This window comes from Gopherus evgoodei, chromosome 8 (genome assembly GCF_007399415.2).
Source record: "Gopherus evgoodei ecotype Sinaloan lineage chromosome 8, rGopEvg1_v1.p, whole genome shotgun sequence".
In the NCBI taxonomy this organism is placed as follows: domain Eukaryota; kingdom Metazoa; phylum Chordata; order Testudines; family Testudinidae; genus Gopherus; species Gopherus evgoodei.
In genome coordinates, this window is record NC_044329.1 from 36797126 (window position 1) to 36810047 (window position 12922).

Sequence of the window (12922 nt, forward strand, 5' to 3'; positions counted from 1 at the left end):
GTGCACCTGACATCATGGGCACTTAATGGTAAGCATGAGTGGAAAGCATTTTCAGGTTCGCTGCCCAAAAGCCAAGTTTTTAATAATGGCTTTACTGAGCTATGTCCATTTACAGCAACTGCATGATGGCAAAACCAGCAGGTGCTAATGCTTTTACTCAAAGGCATTGCTATGGGAGGAGGAGAGAGGATATGCAGGCACCTAAAGTAGAGGGCATATGGCCCACCAAGCCATCTGTATGCACACCATCCTACCTTCGCACCATCCCCTCCTTCAGTAACTAATCTCAGTGCTTCACTAGACTTCCCGAGTGCATAGGCCTGGCTCCTCAAAGGCATGTAGCTCCTGCTGAAATCAATGGGAGTGCTTCTTGTGTGGAATTTCCATTACTGGCAGGTCACAACCATGGCAGCCAATTCTGTGCAATCCTCTGCTAATTTCCTTGTGGGTGAATGGTCCTTTTGATCTACCCAGGATACCACATTGTCCATCCAAGATCTTTTTCTGCCCCCTGTTCTTCTGCTGCCAGTACTCCTTCATCACACATTGCCCACTGAACCCCTTAAAATGCACTCCGCGCACTGAACTTTTCTTTTCACAAGATCTCTGACAAGCATTTGCTGAGTTCCAGCCATCTCCAATTCTTTTCCCTTGGTGACACAGTCTATCCACGGTCTATCACACCACAACTGGATGGATTGTAGTTTCATTATCATCAATTGTTTGAATGTCCATGTTTCACAGCCGTAGTTTAACACGGACCAAAAATGAGTTTTTAAGTGTCGGAAATTACCCGTCAGCTTTATGTCCCCACGCAGCAGATGTTTATTCTTCGGAAATCAATGGGAGACAGGCATCTAAATACTTTTGAGGATCTGGGCCTTTGTTCCATTATGTTGCCTTTTACCTGTCTGTGTTTCCTGTTTGCTCCTAGGGTAAGTCTACACTAATAAAAACCCACAGCTGGCCCATGCCAGCTGACTCAGGCTTGAGCTGTGGGGCTGTTTAATTGCAGTTTAGATGTGGGTTCGGGCTGGAGCCTGGGCTCTAGGATCCTGCGAGATGGGAGGGTCCCAAAGTTGGGGCTGCAGCCCGAGCCTGAACATCTACACTGCAATTAAACGGCCCCTTAGCCTGAGGCCAGCGAGTTCAAGTCAGCTGGCACAGGCCAGCAGCGGGTGTCTAACTGCAGTGTAGACATCCCTTTAGCTTCCCTGTAACCACACCGCGGTGTGTGATTCCATGAGCACTCACAAGCTAAGTGGATTTGTTCTATACTTAGATAGAAGACCTGTAAAGAGCACATCATACTGTAGGTCAGTGGGCCCCAAACTGTCAGGCGTGCCCCCCAAGAGGAACAAAGGAACTTTCGGGGGGGCACACGGCAGGGCCCAGGCCAGCTCTAGGGTGTAGGGAGGGAGCGCCACCCACCCGTATTCCACCACCCAGCCCTGCTCCAGCCCCAGCTGCAGCTCCACTCCCGCCCTCAGCCCACCTCTGGCCCCAGCCACAGCGCCGCTCCACCATCATCCCACCCCCGGCCTCAATTGCAGTGCCTCTCCACCCCCTGCTCCACCTCCAGCCCAGCTCTGCTGTCCTTCCCTCTCCACCCCGAGGCCAGCTCCACCTCTAGCCTCAGGTCCTCCCCATTCCCAGTTCCGCCCCAGCACCACCTTCTGAGCCAATTGTGCAGTAATGGGGGGGCGTGGACAGATTCCATTACTGGTAAGGGGGAGGGGTGACAGAAAGTTTGGGCACCACTGCTGTGGGTGCTGCTGATTCATTTGGTGGCTCCTTTCTTTCTTATTCAGGGTCCCAGCAAAGTGCTGGAGACTCAGTGCTGCTGGAGGTGTCATCTCTTGTCGAGTCATAAAACCGAGATCTCTTTTCTCTGTCATCCAAGATCTCCTGGCTGTTCTCATAAGAACAGTGGGGTTACCACCCTTCGGCCGGGGTAACTGCATTCTTTCTCCTGAACACTCCCTGCAGTTTCGGTTGGATACCATTTACTTCCTCACTTCCTGTCCTAAACAGCTGTGCAGTGTTGCCTTGCAGAGCTGTGGTCTAACGGGGCTGCACTGTGAGTGGGACTTAATGCATTGAAGGGTGAAATTCATCCCTGTGCAGAAGGCAAGCAGCACTACATAAGGTCCATATAAGCCTTATTTTGAGGACTGGAGGGGAAATTAAATGCACAGGGGTTAATCTCTCATCTTTGTAAGGCACTGTGTGATCTGAGGACAAAAGTGGCAACAGCAACGCGGAGTTATTAATTATTTATTATGATTATTTTCATTAGTTTTGAAATCACCTACATTTGGGAAAACTCTCTGAGCCCCACGTGAGTGCAATGACCTTCTTGCAATTTGCCAGGGCTCCTGTATAGGATTACACAGGAACATGCCAAGTAAAGTGGCAGGAACGTCTCAAGGCTAATATTTAGAGAGACACAGAGGGTAGGGTAAGCAATTTAAACCTGACCTCCTGTCAGCTTTCTTGGGTTGTGTTTGAAGTTAGTTCAGGGACTTTCAGTGCACATCTGAATGGAGACATCCCTTTAGCTCCAAATGGTTATTACTGTACTTCCTCCTATTGCGAGGGAAAGCATAAGGCATTGGGCCAGATCGTCTCTGTTGATGTAAATCAGTGGAGCTCCAGAAGCCCCTGGGCTGAAGCCAATTTACAGCTGCTGAAAATCAGTTCCGTTCACTTTCAAGGGGCTTTACGCTTGTGAATAAAGATTTCAGGACGTAACACCGTATTGTCCATTCTCTGGTAGGCTATGGGTATGTGGCACCTGACGTTTTCCTGGTGAATGTAATGATGGAAGAAGGTGCCAGAATGTCATTAATTATCACCCCAGCACTTACTGTAGAGAGGAACCTTTTCCTGGTCTCGGTACTTTGTCATTATGGCACAGGATAAAGAAAAGGGCAGGTTTGTTAAGGAAACCCACAGATGCCGGCGTTGTCATTATCCTATGAATGCTCCTTTGTGACAGGATGAATATAAACCCGACAAAGATCTCTCTGAAGTGGATCTGAAAAACGCCATCCGAGTTCACCATGCCTTAGCCACCAAAGCCTCTGACTACAGCAAAAAATCCAACGTGCTCAAGCTGAAGACAGCCGATTGGAGAGTTTTTCTCTTCCAAGCTCCGTGAGTACCATAGGGCAGCCCAGGTGACGCCCATTTGGCTGATTTTATTCCTCGTGAACAATACCAAGGTGGGGCTTTAGGCTCGTTTCTGGGCACCGGCAGTTTTGGGGGGTGTAATAAGGGATCAAATTGAAAGGTTGTGTTTTAAATCACCTTCCACAGAGGCAAATGACAGTGGACAATCCTTGATGTGTAGGAGTCAGATCCTGAGCTCCTTACTCAGCTGTTCCTCAGCCCTGACTTAAGAACCATTCCGCTGACTTCAGATGGGGTTTAGCCACCTCAGGACTGAGCAGACACAGAGTAAGGAGCTCAGGAAGGATCTAGACCTGCAGTTGTAGGACGTGATTCCCCCTCTCCAGTTATTAGGCTTGTCAGTTCCCAGATCTGATAAGGCCTGTGCTAAGCCCCCAGTCACATGCAGGGCTATTGACTAGGCCCCAACTCCTTGTCAGTTCATTATTCTGGTATTGTTTCCATTTGTGTAGGAAGGCCATTTTCTCCAGCCTCCACACTTGCTAGTTCCTTTCAGGATCAAAAGACGAAGGGCCACAATGCTGTATGCCTGATTCTGGGTTCACTTACCTGGTTCTACACTGGGGTAACTCCACTGATTTCCATGGTATTATTCTGATTTACACTGCTACAAGGGGGATCAGAATCAAGGCCTGGGAGAATCAGGCTGTCTACAGTGTATTTCCAGTCAGAACAGAAGCCAGAGGTTCTGACCCATCGCACAGACTCAGGAGCCTGGTTCCAATCTCTGTTAAACTAGTGCAAATCACGCGTAACTCCCATTGCAGTTACAGCAGCATAAAACCAGTACAAGTGAGATCAGAATCAGGCCTTGGGGAACGGCAGCATCTGGATAAGGGTCTGGGATGTGGCACCCTTCTCTGCCCCTCTTGTGCCTCGTCCCCGGCTACCATGGACAGCACACAGTCACCAGGATGCATGCCCACCTGGCAGGAGACAGGGTCCACAGCAGAGCTCATTGTTAGGTTTGCACTTTTGGATGGCTTGGCAGAACATTCCATGCTTAAGGCCCAATTTAGGTACATATGTGTCTTGCTTCCATGACCTCATTTGAAGAAAAATGGAATGTATTTCTCACTGGACTGGCCCAGACGAGGGTGATCAGGTAAGCCAGAGCTCACTCTCAGCTCTGCTTATTTGTTTCTAACTTCAGTAGATGCTCAAATCCTGTGCCGATTTTGACTCTCCTAGGCTCTATGTGACTAAAGCCTGTGGCAATTGCTAATAGGAAAATGGAGTCTGTCACCTCTAGGCCATCTGTCTTGATCTAAGCCAGGTTGGTAGCGATCACCAGGGCTGAGACCAACAGATCTTCTTGTCTGCTAGGCCTGAGTGAGTCCCTAGTGAACAGGATTCCACAGCATCAAAATCCCCACCACAAATCCACAATGATCCATGCTTTGTTGGCTGTCTCATCAGAAAAGCCAGTAACTGAATGGACCATAGACTCAATTCCCCTCTCAGCTCAGGAGACAGGCTGTGCAGAACCAGGACAGAGCCCATAGATGGGAAGCTGGCATTGCTGCATGCCCTGGGGATTAAACCGAATGGCGTAGGTCAGTTTGTGTGGACAAAGTGGAGGCAGAGAGCTGGAGTCTTAGTGGCTTTCACTGGGACAATTTACAGAGGGAAAAGGAAATGTAACTGACAATCCTGTAGACAATAAGGAACCAGTTCCAATTCGCTGGTAACATGCTCAGTTCCAAACCTGACAAATCCAAGGTGCACAGAAAGACAGGGCTTCAAAGCAAGGCTGAATCCTTAGAACCAACCCTAATGCACGCAGGGCTGAGCGCAGTGACAGAAACAAACTCTCTCTCCCTGTCACAGAAGCAAAGAAGAAATGCTCTCCTGGATACTGAGAATAAACCTAGTGGCTGCCATTTTCTCTGCCCCTGCCTTCCCGGCTGCCATATGCTCCATGAAGAAATTCTGCCGTCCCCTCTTGCCATCTTCAATGACTAAGCTGTGCCAGGTAATACATGTGCGGGAGGGAGAGGCTGGAAAGCAGGTCAGTGCTGAGCCTGAGATTTTGGGAGCTGCCAGGTATGCTTTTCAGTGTGGCCAGGATAGATCTGCTGCTTGTTTCAGGTTCATTCCCAGCCTTCATGTGATTAACAGATAAACGCTATCCTGTGAGTCACACCCACCTATCTGCAAGGCTGGGACTGAGGGCCAGTCACTAACCATGGGAAATCATAGGGTCTGATCCTGGCTCCTACTGTGTGCACTTGTATGCCACTGCTGGATCAACCTGCATATGCTGAAAGGTCCCTGCCTAAGACTATGGAGGCTGGAAGGGCAGTGGACATGGTTAGAGTGGGCACGGTCTTGTGGAAACCTGGGTATGCCTATGTGCTCAGCCAGTCATACACTGCACACTTCGTTCCACTCCAGAGCAGGACTAAGATACCCAGAGGCCATGCGTTCTGGTAGCAGAGTATCCTGTTGTTACTAAATGGTGGCCCATTAACCCACTGGCACACATGGCCATATTCAAGGAGAACACTCAACCTTCCAGCTGGTTCTTCTGGCCCCCTTCCTTCTTCTCAGAGAGTGTGTCTCCCATTGCTCAGTGCGTTTCCCAATTTCCCACCACTTCCAGGGGCAAAGGGCACAACCCTATTCCCATTGACCTCCATGGCGAAACTCCCGTGGATTTCAGTGGAGCCAGATTGGGCCCTCAATGCCTAGGTAATTGGTTACTTTTTTTGTAAAGTGCAGCCAAGAGTGGTTATCTGGTTACTTTTCAGGCAGCTTTTTGGCAATCCGTGCAGCAAGCAGAAGTCCTCTCTGCCTCTTGTGGGAATGGCATCTGGAAGAAAGACCCATTTAATTTTCAAGTCAGTAGCTTATAGGGAAGAGGGATAGCTCAGTGGTTTTAGCAGGGGCTTGCTTAAACCCAGGGTGGTGAGTTCTATTTTGGAGGGGGCTGCTTAGGGGTCTGGGGCAGAAATCAGTACTTGGTCCTGCTAGTGAAGGCAGGAGGCTGGACTCAATGACCTTTCAGGGTCCCTTCCAGTTCTAGGAGATAGGTATATTTCCAATTATTAACATCAGAATACATTATTATTACCAGCACTTAAAGGTGCCAGTTGAGAACTAGTTTACTAATCAGATGCTGTATTTTGTTCTCAGGTGGAGCCAGTCATCACTGATACAGCAGGGCTTTCCCATCTGTAATGTCTAGGATCCATTTCAGAGTCATTCTTGTTGCCCTTATTCAGGGCACTCACCTGCAATAGGAGAGACCCAGCTTCAAGTCCATCAGCTGTTTGATCTGGAGCAGGGACCTGAAGCACATCCCAGCTGGCTCCCTTACCATTGGGCTATGGTGCTAGTCTCTGCTGTCCTAATGAATATTTATTAGCTATTCAAAGTAGAACAAGTCCCAGAGGAAAGACAGCAAGAGATGGGGCTGACTCTAGCCAGTGGTTAGAGCATAAGAGATGAAGGTTCAAATCCCTGCTTGGGATCAGGCAGGACAGGCCCTTCAAAGTGGGTTGCCCAGCTCCCTGAGGAATGTCAGAACCAGCTGACTATTCTGGGCCTCTCTCATGTCTTTACATGAGAAATTCCAAAAGGCCTCCGTTGGTTCTAGTGCAAAACAAAATGCCAAAGCTCTCCATTCCTCTGTGAACCTGCACTGGTGTTCCAGCCAGCCCTAGCCGAGAGTGACACAGACCCTTTTAGCAGCCTGGTCCTGTCTGCAGCCACCACTCCTCCTCTATTGCCATCATCTGCCTTTCTGCTCTGTGAAACCATCCCTGGGGTTCCTGGGCCTTTGCTCCTGGTACGGTGCCAATCAGAGTAACTAAACTCTCGCAGACTTTACCAGTGATCTTCCTCCATGAACTGAATCCAGCGCATTACTGCTGCCTGCATCCTGTTCAGCGCTGCAAGCACTAGCCCACAAAGGAGCTGAGGTGGCTCCGAGCTCCCATCTCATCAGGGATTAGAGCCCCAGGGAGAAAGTGGAGCAACTGATCTGGGTAAACTGGTGCAGTGGTCTGGCAATGCCAGGAGGCAGTGCTGCTGGAAAATGCTCAGCTACTCCCGGGGCAGGTATCTGCTCTCTGAAATGGGCTTTTATAAGAGGCAGCTATCATGTAGCTGGCACTGCTCTACAGAGAATACCAAGCACACTGTAGCATTATACAGGGCTCTCCAGTGAGCAGCGAATACAACACAAACATACCTCAGCAGCAAGGAGAGAGAGCAATAACCTAGTGCTCTACAGGAGTGAGCCCCGTGGAGGGGGATACCAGCTTTAGTCAATGGGATACCATGTCACAAGGGGAGATATCCTGCAGGTCAGAGGGGGATGCCTAGTTCTGCTGAAGGAGCAAGACACTGAGGCAGCTCCTTGATGGATGCCGGGAGCCTAAATCCCATTGAGGAGTTGGACCTCAGTTCAGGAAATGCAGTCAGTTCTGAGTGGGTGTTAAATGACATGGCCCAGTTCATGTTTGTATTACAGAGGTACCACAATGATTGATGGGTTTTGATCCTCCTCAGGGGCCCATATTTTGGCTGCTACTTGTCAGATGAGTTTGGGAATTGAATGCATTCATTTGCCTCCAGCACAGAGCACAAGCCCAGCTCCAGCTGGACGGTGCACGTCCTTGAAAAGAAGAATCCCACGTTTGCAATCTGGCATTGCCCTTGTTTTTGCATATTAGTACATCTGAACAGTTGACTTGCTTCTCTCCACAGGAGGAACAGCTGAGGTCCCATGAAAATAAGATGAGGCAGATTGCAGACGAATTAACAGAGCATAAATTACATCCTGTAGAGAAAAGCCTCAAGTCAAAGGAGGCTGAAGAATATAGGCTGAAAGAGCATTACCTAATATTCGAGGTAAGGGAGCTTTCATCTTTCTTGTGATAAATGAGTCCTTGGACAAATCTGATGGGAGTTGATAAGCCTGGAATAGCTACTGTGCATGTGTGTGTCTGTGGGTGGGTGGGTGGGTGTCTGTGCATGAGTGCGTTTGTGTCTGTGTGTGTGTCTGTGCGCATGGGTGTCTGTGTGTGTGTGTGTGTGTGTGTGTGTGTGTGTGTGTGTGTGTGTGTGTGCACACAGCGAGGCCTGTGGCAATGGGCAGGGCAGTATGTACTGATGGCAATGTTCTTTTTTGTGCACTGAAATTTAAATAAAATGATTTTCTGTATTAATTTCCAAAACCAACAACAAAGAGAGAAATCAAATCCAGCCTACTGTCCTGGCACATGAACTGTCCCTCTGTCCTGCAGAAAGGAGGTGGTCAGACCCTCTGGCTGGACCAGAGTGGCAGCTAAGGTTGGCTTTAAGAGACCTGTACACTCCCTCAGTCCTGGGTCTAACTGGTCTCACTTACACTAGCAGTCAGTGTCCCCAGCAGTTCCAGGGGACCAGTCAACAGTTGAGTATCGGGAAACCATGGCCAGACCCCACTCCCCAAGCCAGACACCCTGCATCTGACAGGAGAAGTGGCATAACAGCAGCCACAAGGACTCCAGGCTACCTACAAATTCTGCAACCTTGGAAGAACCCGCAGAGGGCCAGAGCTTCCAGCTTTGCTGGGTGTGACCCAAAGGTTACCCAGGAAGCCAGTGTCAGAACCAGGACCAGAACCCAGGTCCTTGAGCCCTGTGTACAATCTACTAGACCCACACTCGCAAACAGAATGTCAGTTGGCTCAATGTAAAAGGACACACTTCCTTGTTGGCAAAAAATGGCTTAAACCAGTGGCTCTCAACTTTTCCAGATGACTGTATCCCCTTCGGGAGTCTGATTTCTCTTGTGTATCCCCAAGTTTCACCTCACTGAAAAACTACTTGCTTACAAAATCAGACTTAAAAATACAAAAGTGTTACAGCTCACTGTTACTGAAACATTGCTGGCTTTCTCATTTTACCATGTAATTATAAAACAAATCCATTGAAATATAAATATCGTACTTACATTTCAGCGTATAGTATATAGAGCAGTATAAAAAAGTCATTGTCTTCATCTGAAGAAGTGGGGATTTTTACCCACGAAAGCTTACAAAATCTGTTAGTCTTTAAGGTGCCACCAGGCTCCTCATTGTTTTTGTGGATACAGACTAGCACAGCTACCCCTCTGATAATTGTCTGTATGAAATTTTAGTTTGTACTGACTTCACTAGTGTTTTTTTATGTAGCTGGTTGTAAAATGAGACAAATACATCTCTACCTTGATATAACACAACCCGATATAACATGAATTCAGTGCTCGGGGTGGCGGGGGCTGCGCACTCCGGTGGATTAAAGCAAGTTCGATATAACACGGTTTCACCTATAACTCGGTAAGATTTTTTGGCTCCCGAGGACAGCGTTATATCAAGATAGAGGTGTATCTAGATGAGTTGATGTACCCCCTATTCATATCCCATAGTTGAGAACTACTGACTTACACCTCTCAGCTAGGCTGATGCATTCTGAAATGCAGGGTTCTCTAAGAAAAAGTACCTGGCCATAGGTTCAGTAGGAAAACCCTGATGGATGGAGCCACATGGGATAGTAGCTAAAGATGCCCAAAGGGGGCTTGGGGTAGAAAATACTGAGCACTTGAGAGTGACATTAAGGTGAAGAATGGCCCATCTTCATCTGAACGTCATCCCTATGCAGAGAGCCAGCGCTATGTATCAGTTACTCATCAAACAAGGGAATGTCACCCTGGGAGCATGGTGCCCCGGTCTGGGCAGCTCGCAAAGGTTGTGAAGGTCAGCAAAGGCAGTGAAGATGGTCCAAGGTGCAGCAGGACTTACACATTAGGAGGGACCGCAAAAACTGACCTAATCTAGCCTTAAAATTAAATATGAAGCGCAAAAGGAAAATGCAGCAGTCCCTTCTATATTTAAGGGTAATCATGAACCAGTTAATGGCACACAGCTAAATCTAAAATCATATTAGGACTAATACTTCCTCCTACAGATTGTAGTTACCGTCAAAGGAAGTCAGAGAGTCAAACACTGTTATGGTTACTGGATAATTTTTCACCAGTGTTGGTGTATTTACCTATGGATAGGTGAAGGCTTATCGCACATTGGGCATAGAATAAACATATAGCTATTAGCAACTATCCTACTCTTTGCTTTGATTCCCACTATGCTTATATACCACAAGCTGGAGTCAATCCATGTCCAACTGAACCCTGCTTGAAATCAAAAGGGTTCGCCTGGTGCATTGTTGTATGCAAGTGATAGATGATTGCCGCAACTCGTTCTTGGAAACCTTCAGCATTCTCATCACATCTTTGCCCCACTCCTTCCCTATTACCCAGCTGTTTGTCCTGTTCTGTTTCCTTCTGCAGAAGAGTCGCTACGAGACGTACATTAACCTGCTGTGCATGAAGATAAAAGTCGGGACGGATGATCTGGAGAAAATTGAAGCCAGCCTTTTCATGGTGGAAGCTGATGATATCTCCTTGCGGAAGACACATTCAAGCCCTTCCCTGAGCCAAGGACACTTGTCTGTACACAGCAAGGTGGAAAAGGACGTTATAGAGCAGAACACTTAACAGATAACGCTATTGCGGGCGAAACCAATCAGTGAGGCTTAGTACTCCATGACTACATCGATGAGCACAATTATACCTAGAAAACCATATGAACAAAACTGGTAGATGTACAAGACGTGGATTCTGATCCAGCGAAAGAAATCAAAGAAGCTTTACACTTTCCTAATTTTTCCCCAGTGCCCTGACATTTCAGTGTCATTGACTCTCTACTTTCTCTCTTCACGTTTGTACCCCCTTCAGTATTTCATTCACTACTGCTCCCTGTGTGCATACAATAAAGGGACACATTCTTTGTACAAGGGCTGGGCTGCTCATTCTCCAGCAGCTCTCCTCTGTGTCACTGGAGTTTCCAGACTCCTGCAGTTTCTGGCAATATGGAGAAATGACCAGTTCTTGGAGTCTAGAATCTGTTCCTTTTTAACAACCAGCAGCAGGTCTGCAGCACCAGCAGCACTTACAACGAAACAGCAGGAAGCAACACAACATCAAGAAGCAAAATTCTCCATATTGCAATAATACAGGTTTGGCGGGATATTTACTGAGAATCAAAAAGTGTTATTACCATGTGCGTGCAAAAAGTGATCTGTGCATGGCAATAGTGGTATCCCGGGCACTATTGCTTGGTTTTTATACATATAAATATATATAAATAAATATATAAGGAAACTTTTAAATGGTTTTGAAACTGGATGTCAAGGTCCAGCACTGCGAAGGCAAGATGGCTGGGAAGCATCGTCAGGAAGGCGATTAGAAAATACAGGGGCTTCATAACGTAGCAGAATGTTTTTAAAAAGGCAGTCGCCTCTGTTTCTTTTTTGTTTTGCAATGAAGTCCCACATGGCTTTGCTGTGACACATTGCTCTACTGTTGCCGCTTATTAAAGTAAATAGCTGAACCACTGCTTCTTTTGTGTCCATTACTTCGGCCGCTTTGGATGGAGGCCCCATCTGAGCAGCAGTCCTGCAGATACAAGCTTCGCTACGTGACCGGGGCAGGTGGGAAACCCAACTCCTGTCCATCTGTATTGTACTTAACTCCATTTTGCTGAGCATACTATACGCTTTCAACGGGATATTGTGTTTCTGTTTCATTCTGTTATCTGTGGTCCAATTATTTGCTGTTGTAATAGAAATGATTCCATTGCATTTCAAAGGCCCATGGTACTTTATTTATTTATTTTCATTTCGTTTTCTAGGCATGTTCACAGTAACCAATTTCCGGTTTTAAAGAATCTTGTAGCTGCTAATTACAGTAACTTACAGTTTATATTTTTGCAGCTTTTTTTTAAGGAAAAAAAGAGATTTGTTTGGACTCTGGTCAACTGTTGAGAGTTTATAGACTATTGGGTTTCCATAATGTTTCTTACCACTTTAAAACCTCCGCCCAATTTTACCTCTTCTTTTATTTCACCTCTTCTTTTGATCTCTTTGTTCCTTTGTACAGTTTGATAGTTTCTTTGAAAGGATGCACTAAGAATCATGTCAAATAAAGAAATAACAATAAAGCTGAATCTGTTGAGAAAGAGAATTGGTCTGAAGTAACGTTCTCACTAAGGCTCCTACTGTGTAATGATTTCCAGTGTATTCTCTGGTACCAAATCCTTGAATTTAGACATAATTACATGGTCACACGCAGATTTTCTGCCTAGGTGTTTCCTCCTGGGTGAACAATGGGATCTCTAGCCTATCTCCTGAACAGGATGTCCTATCAGTGCTAGGCGTGTGGGGAGGAAGAGTGTCCATTTAATATGATCAAAGTATGCTTTAGTCACTTAGCAAGTCCAGTTCCCTCTGCATACATGTAGCTATGTCTAGGGGTCAGAAAGACATGAACAGCTGCATTTTCAGTGGATTCAGAAATGGCCGCATGTTTGATGGGAGCTCTGTGGCTCCTGCCCATGCTTCTCCCTGTGGGAATCAAGTGGCTGCATTATTATTATTTATTATTGGTGCCTAGAGATCCTAACCAAGAGCACGGCCATGAGTGGCCTGAGCTTTTTATTCAGCCAGAGTGGAAAATGTTTTCAGCCCCCAAAAGCCAAACCAATCAGTGAAGCAAAACCAGCCAGTGAAGCAAAACCAGAGTGGAGGGGAAAACCCCCCAGACCCTGGAAGAAGGCACCCAAGGTGCCTGTCCTGCTCACCCTGCCCTAAATGTGGCTGTTTTAGGGCTGCTGTGTGCTAGCCACCATACAATCACATAG

At 47.1% G+C, this 12922-nt stretch overlaps 1 protein-coding gene across 4 annotated transcripts in view; it reads left to right on the forward strand.

The window, feature by feature from the left end:
* PSD2 (pleckstrin and Sec7 domain containing 2) overlaps positions 1-12224 on the forward strand; it is a 153045-nt gene extending 140821 nt beyond the window's left edge. For all 4 annotated transcript variants that reach the window (XM_030573800.1, XM_030573801.1, XM_030573799.1 and 1 more), the window contains 4 exons: positions 3002-3159; positions 5026-5170; positions 7912-8055; positions 10513-12224. In XM_030573800.1, coding sequence (XP_030429660.1) covers positions 3002-3159; positions 5026-5170; positions 7912-8055; positions 10513-10719 — 654 coding nt within the window. In that variant the 3' untranslated portion in view covers positions 10720-12224. The remainder of the gene's footprint in view (positions 1-3001; positions 3160-5025; positions 5171-7911; positions 8056-10512) is intronic.
* The last annotated feature ends 698 nt before the right edge of the window (positions 12225-12922 follow it).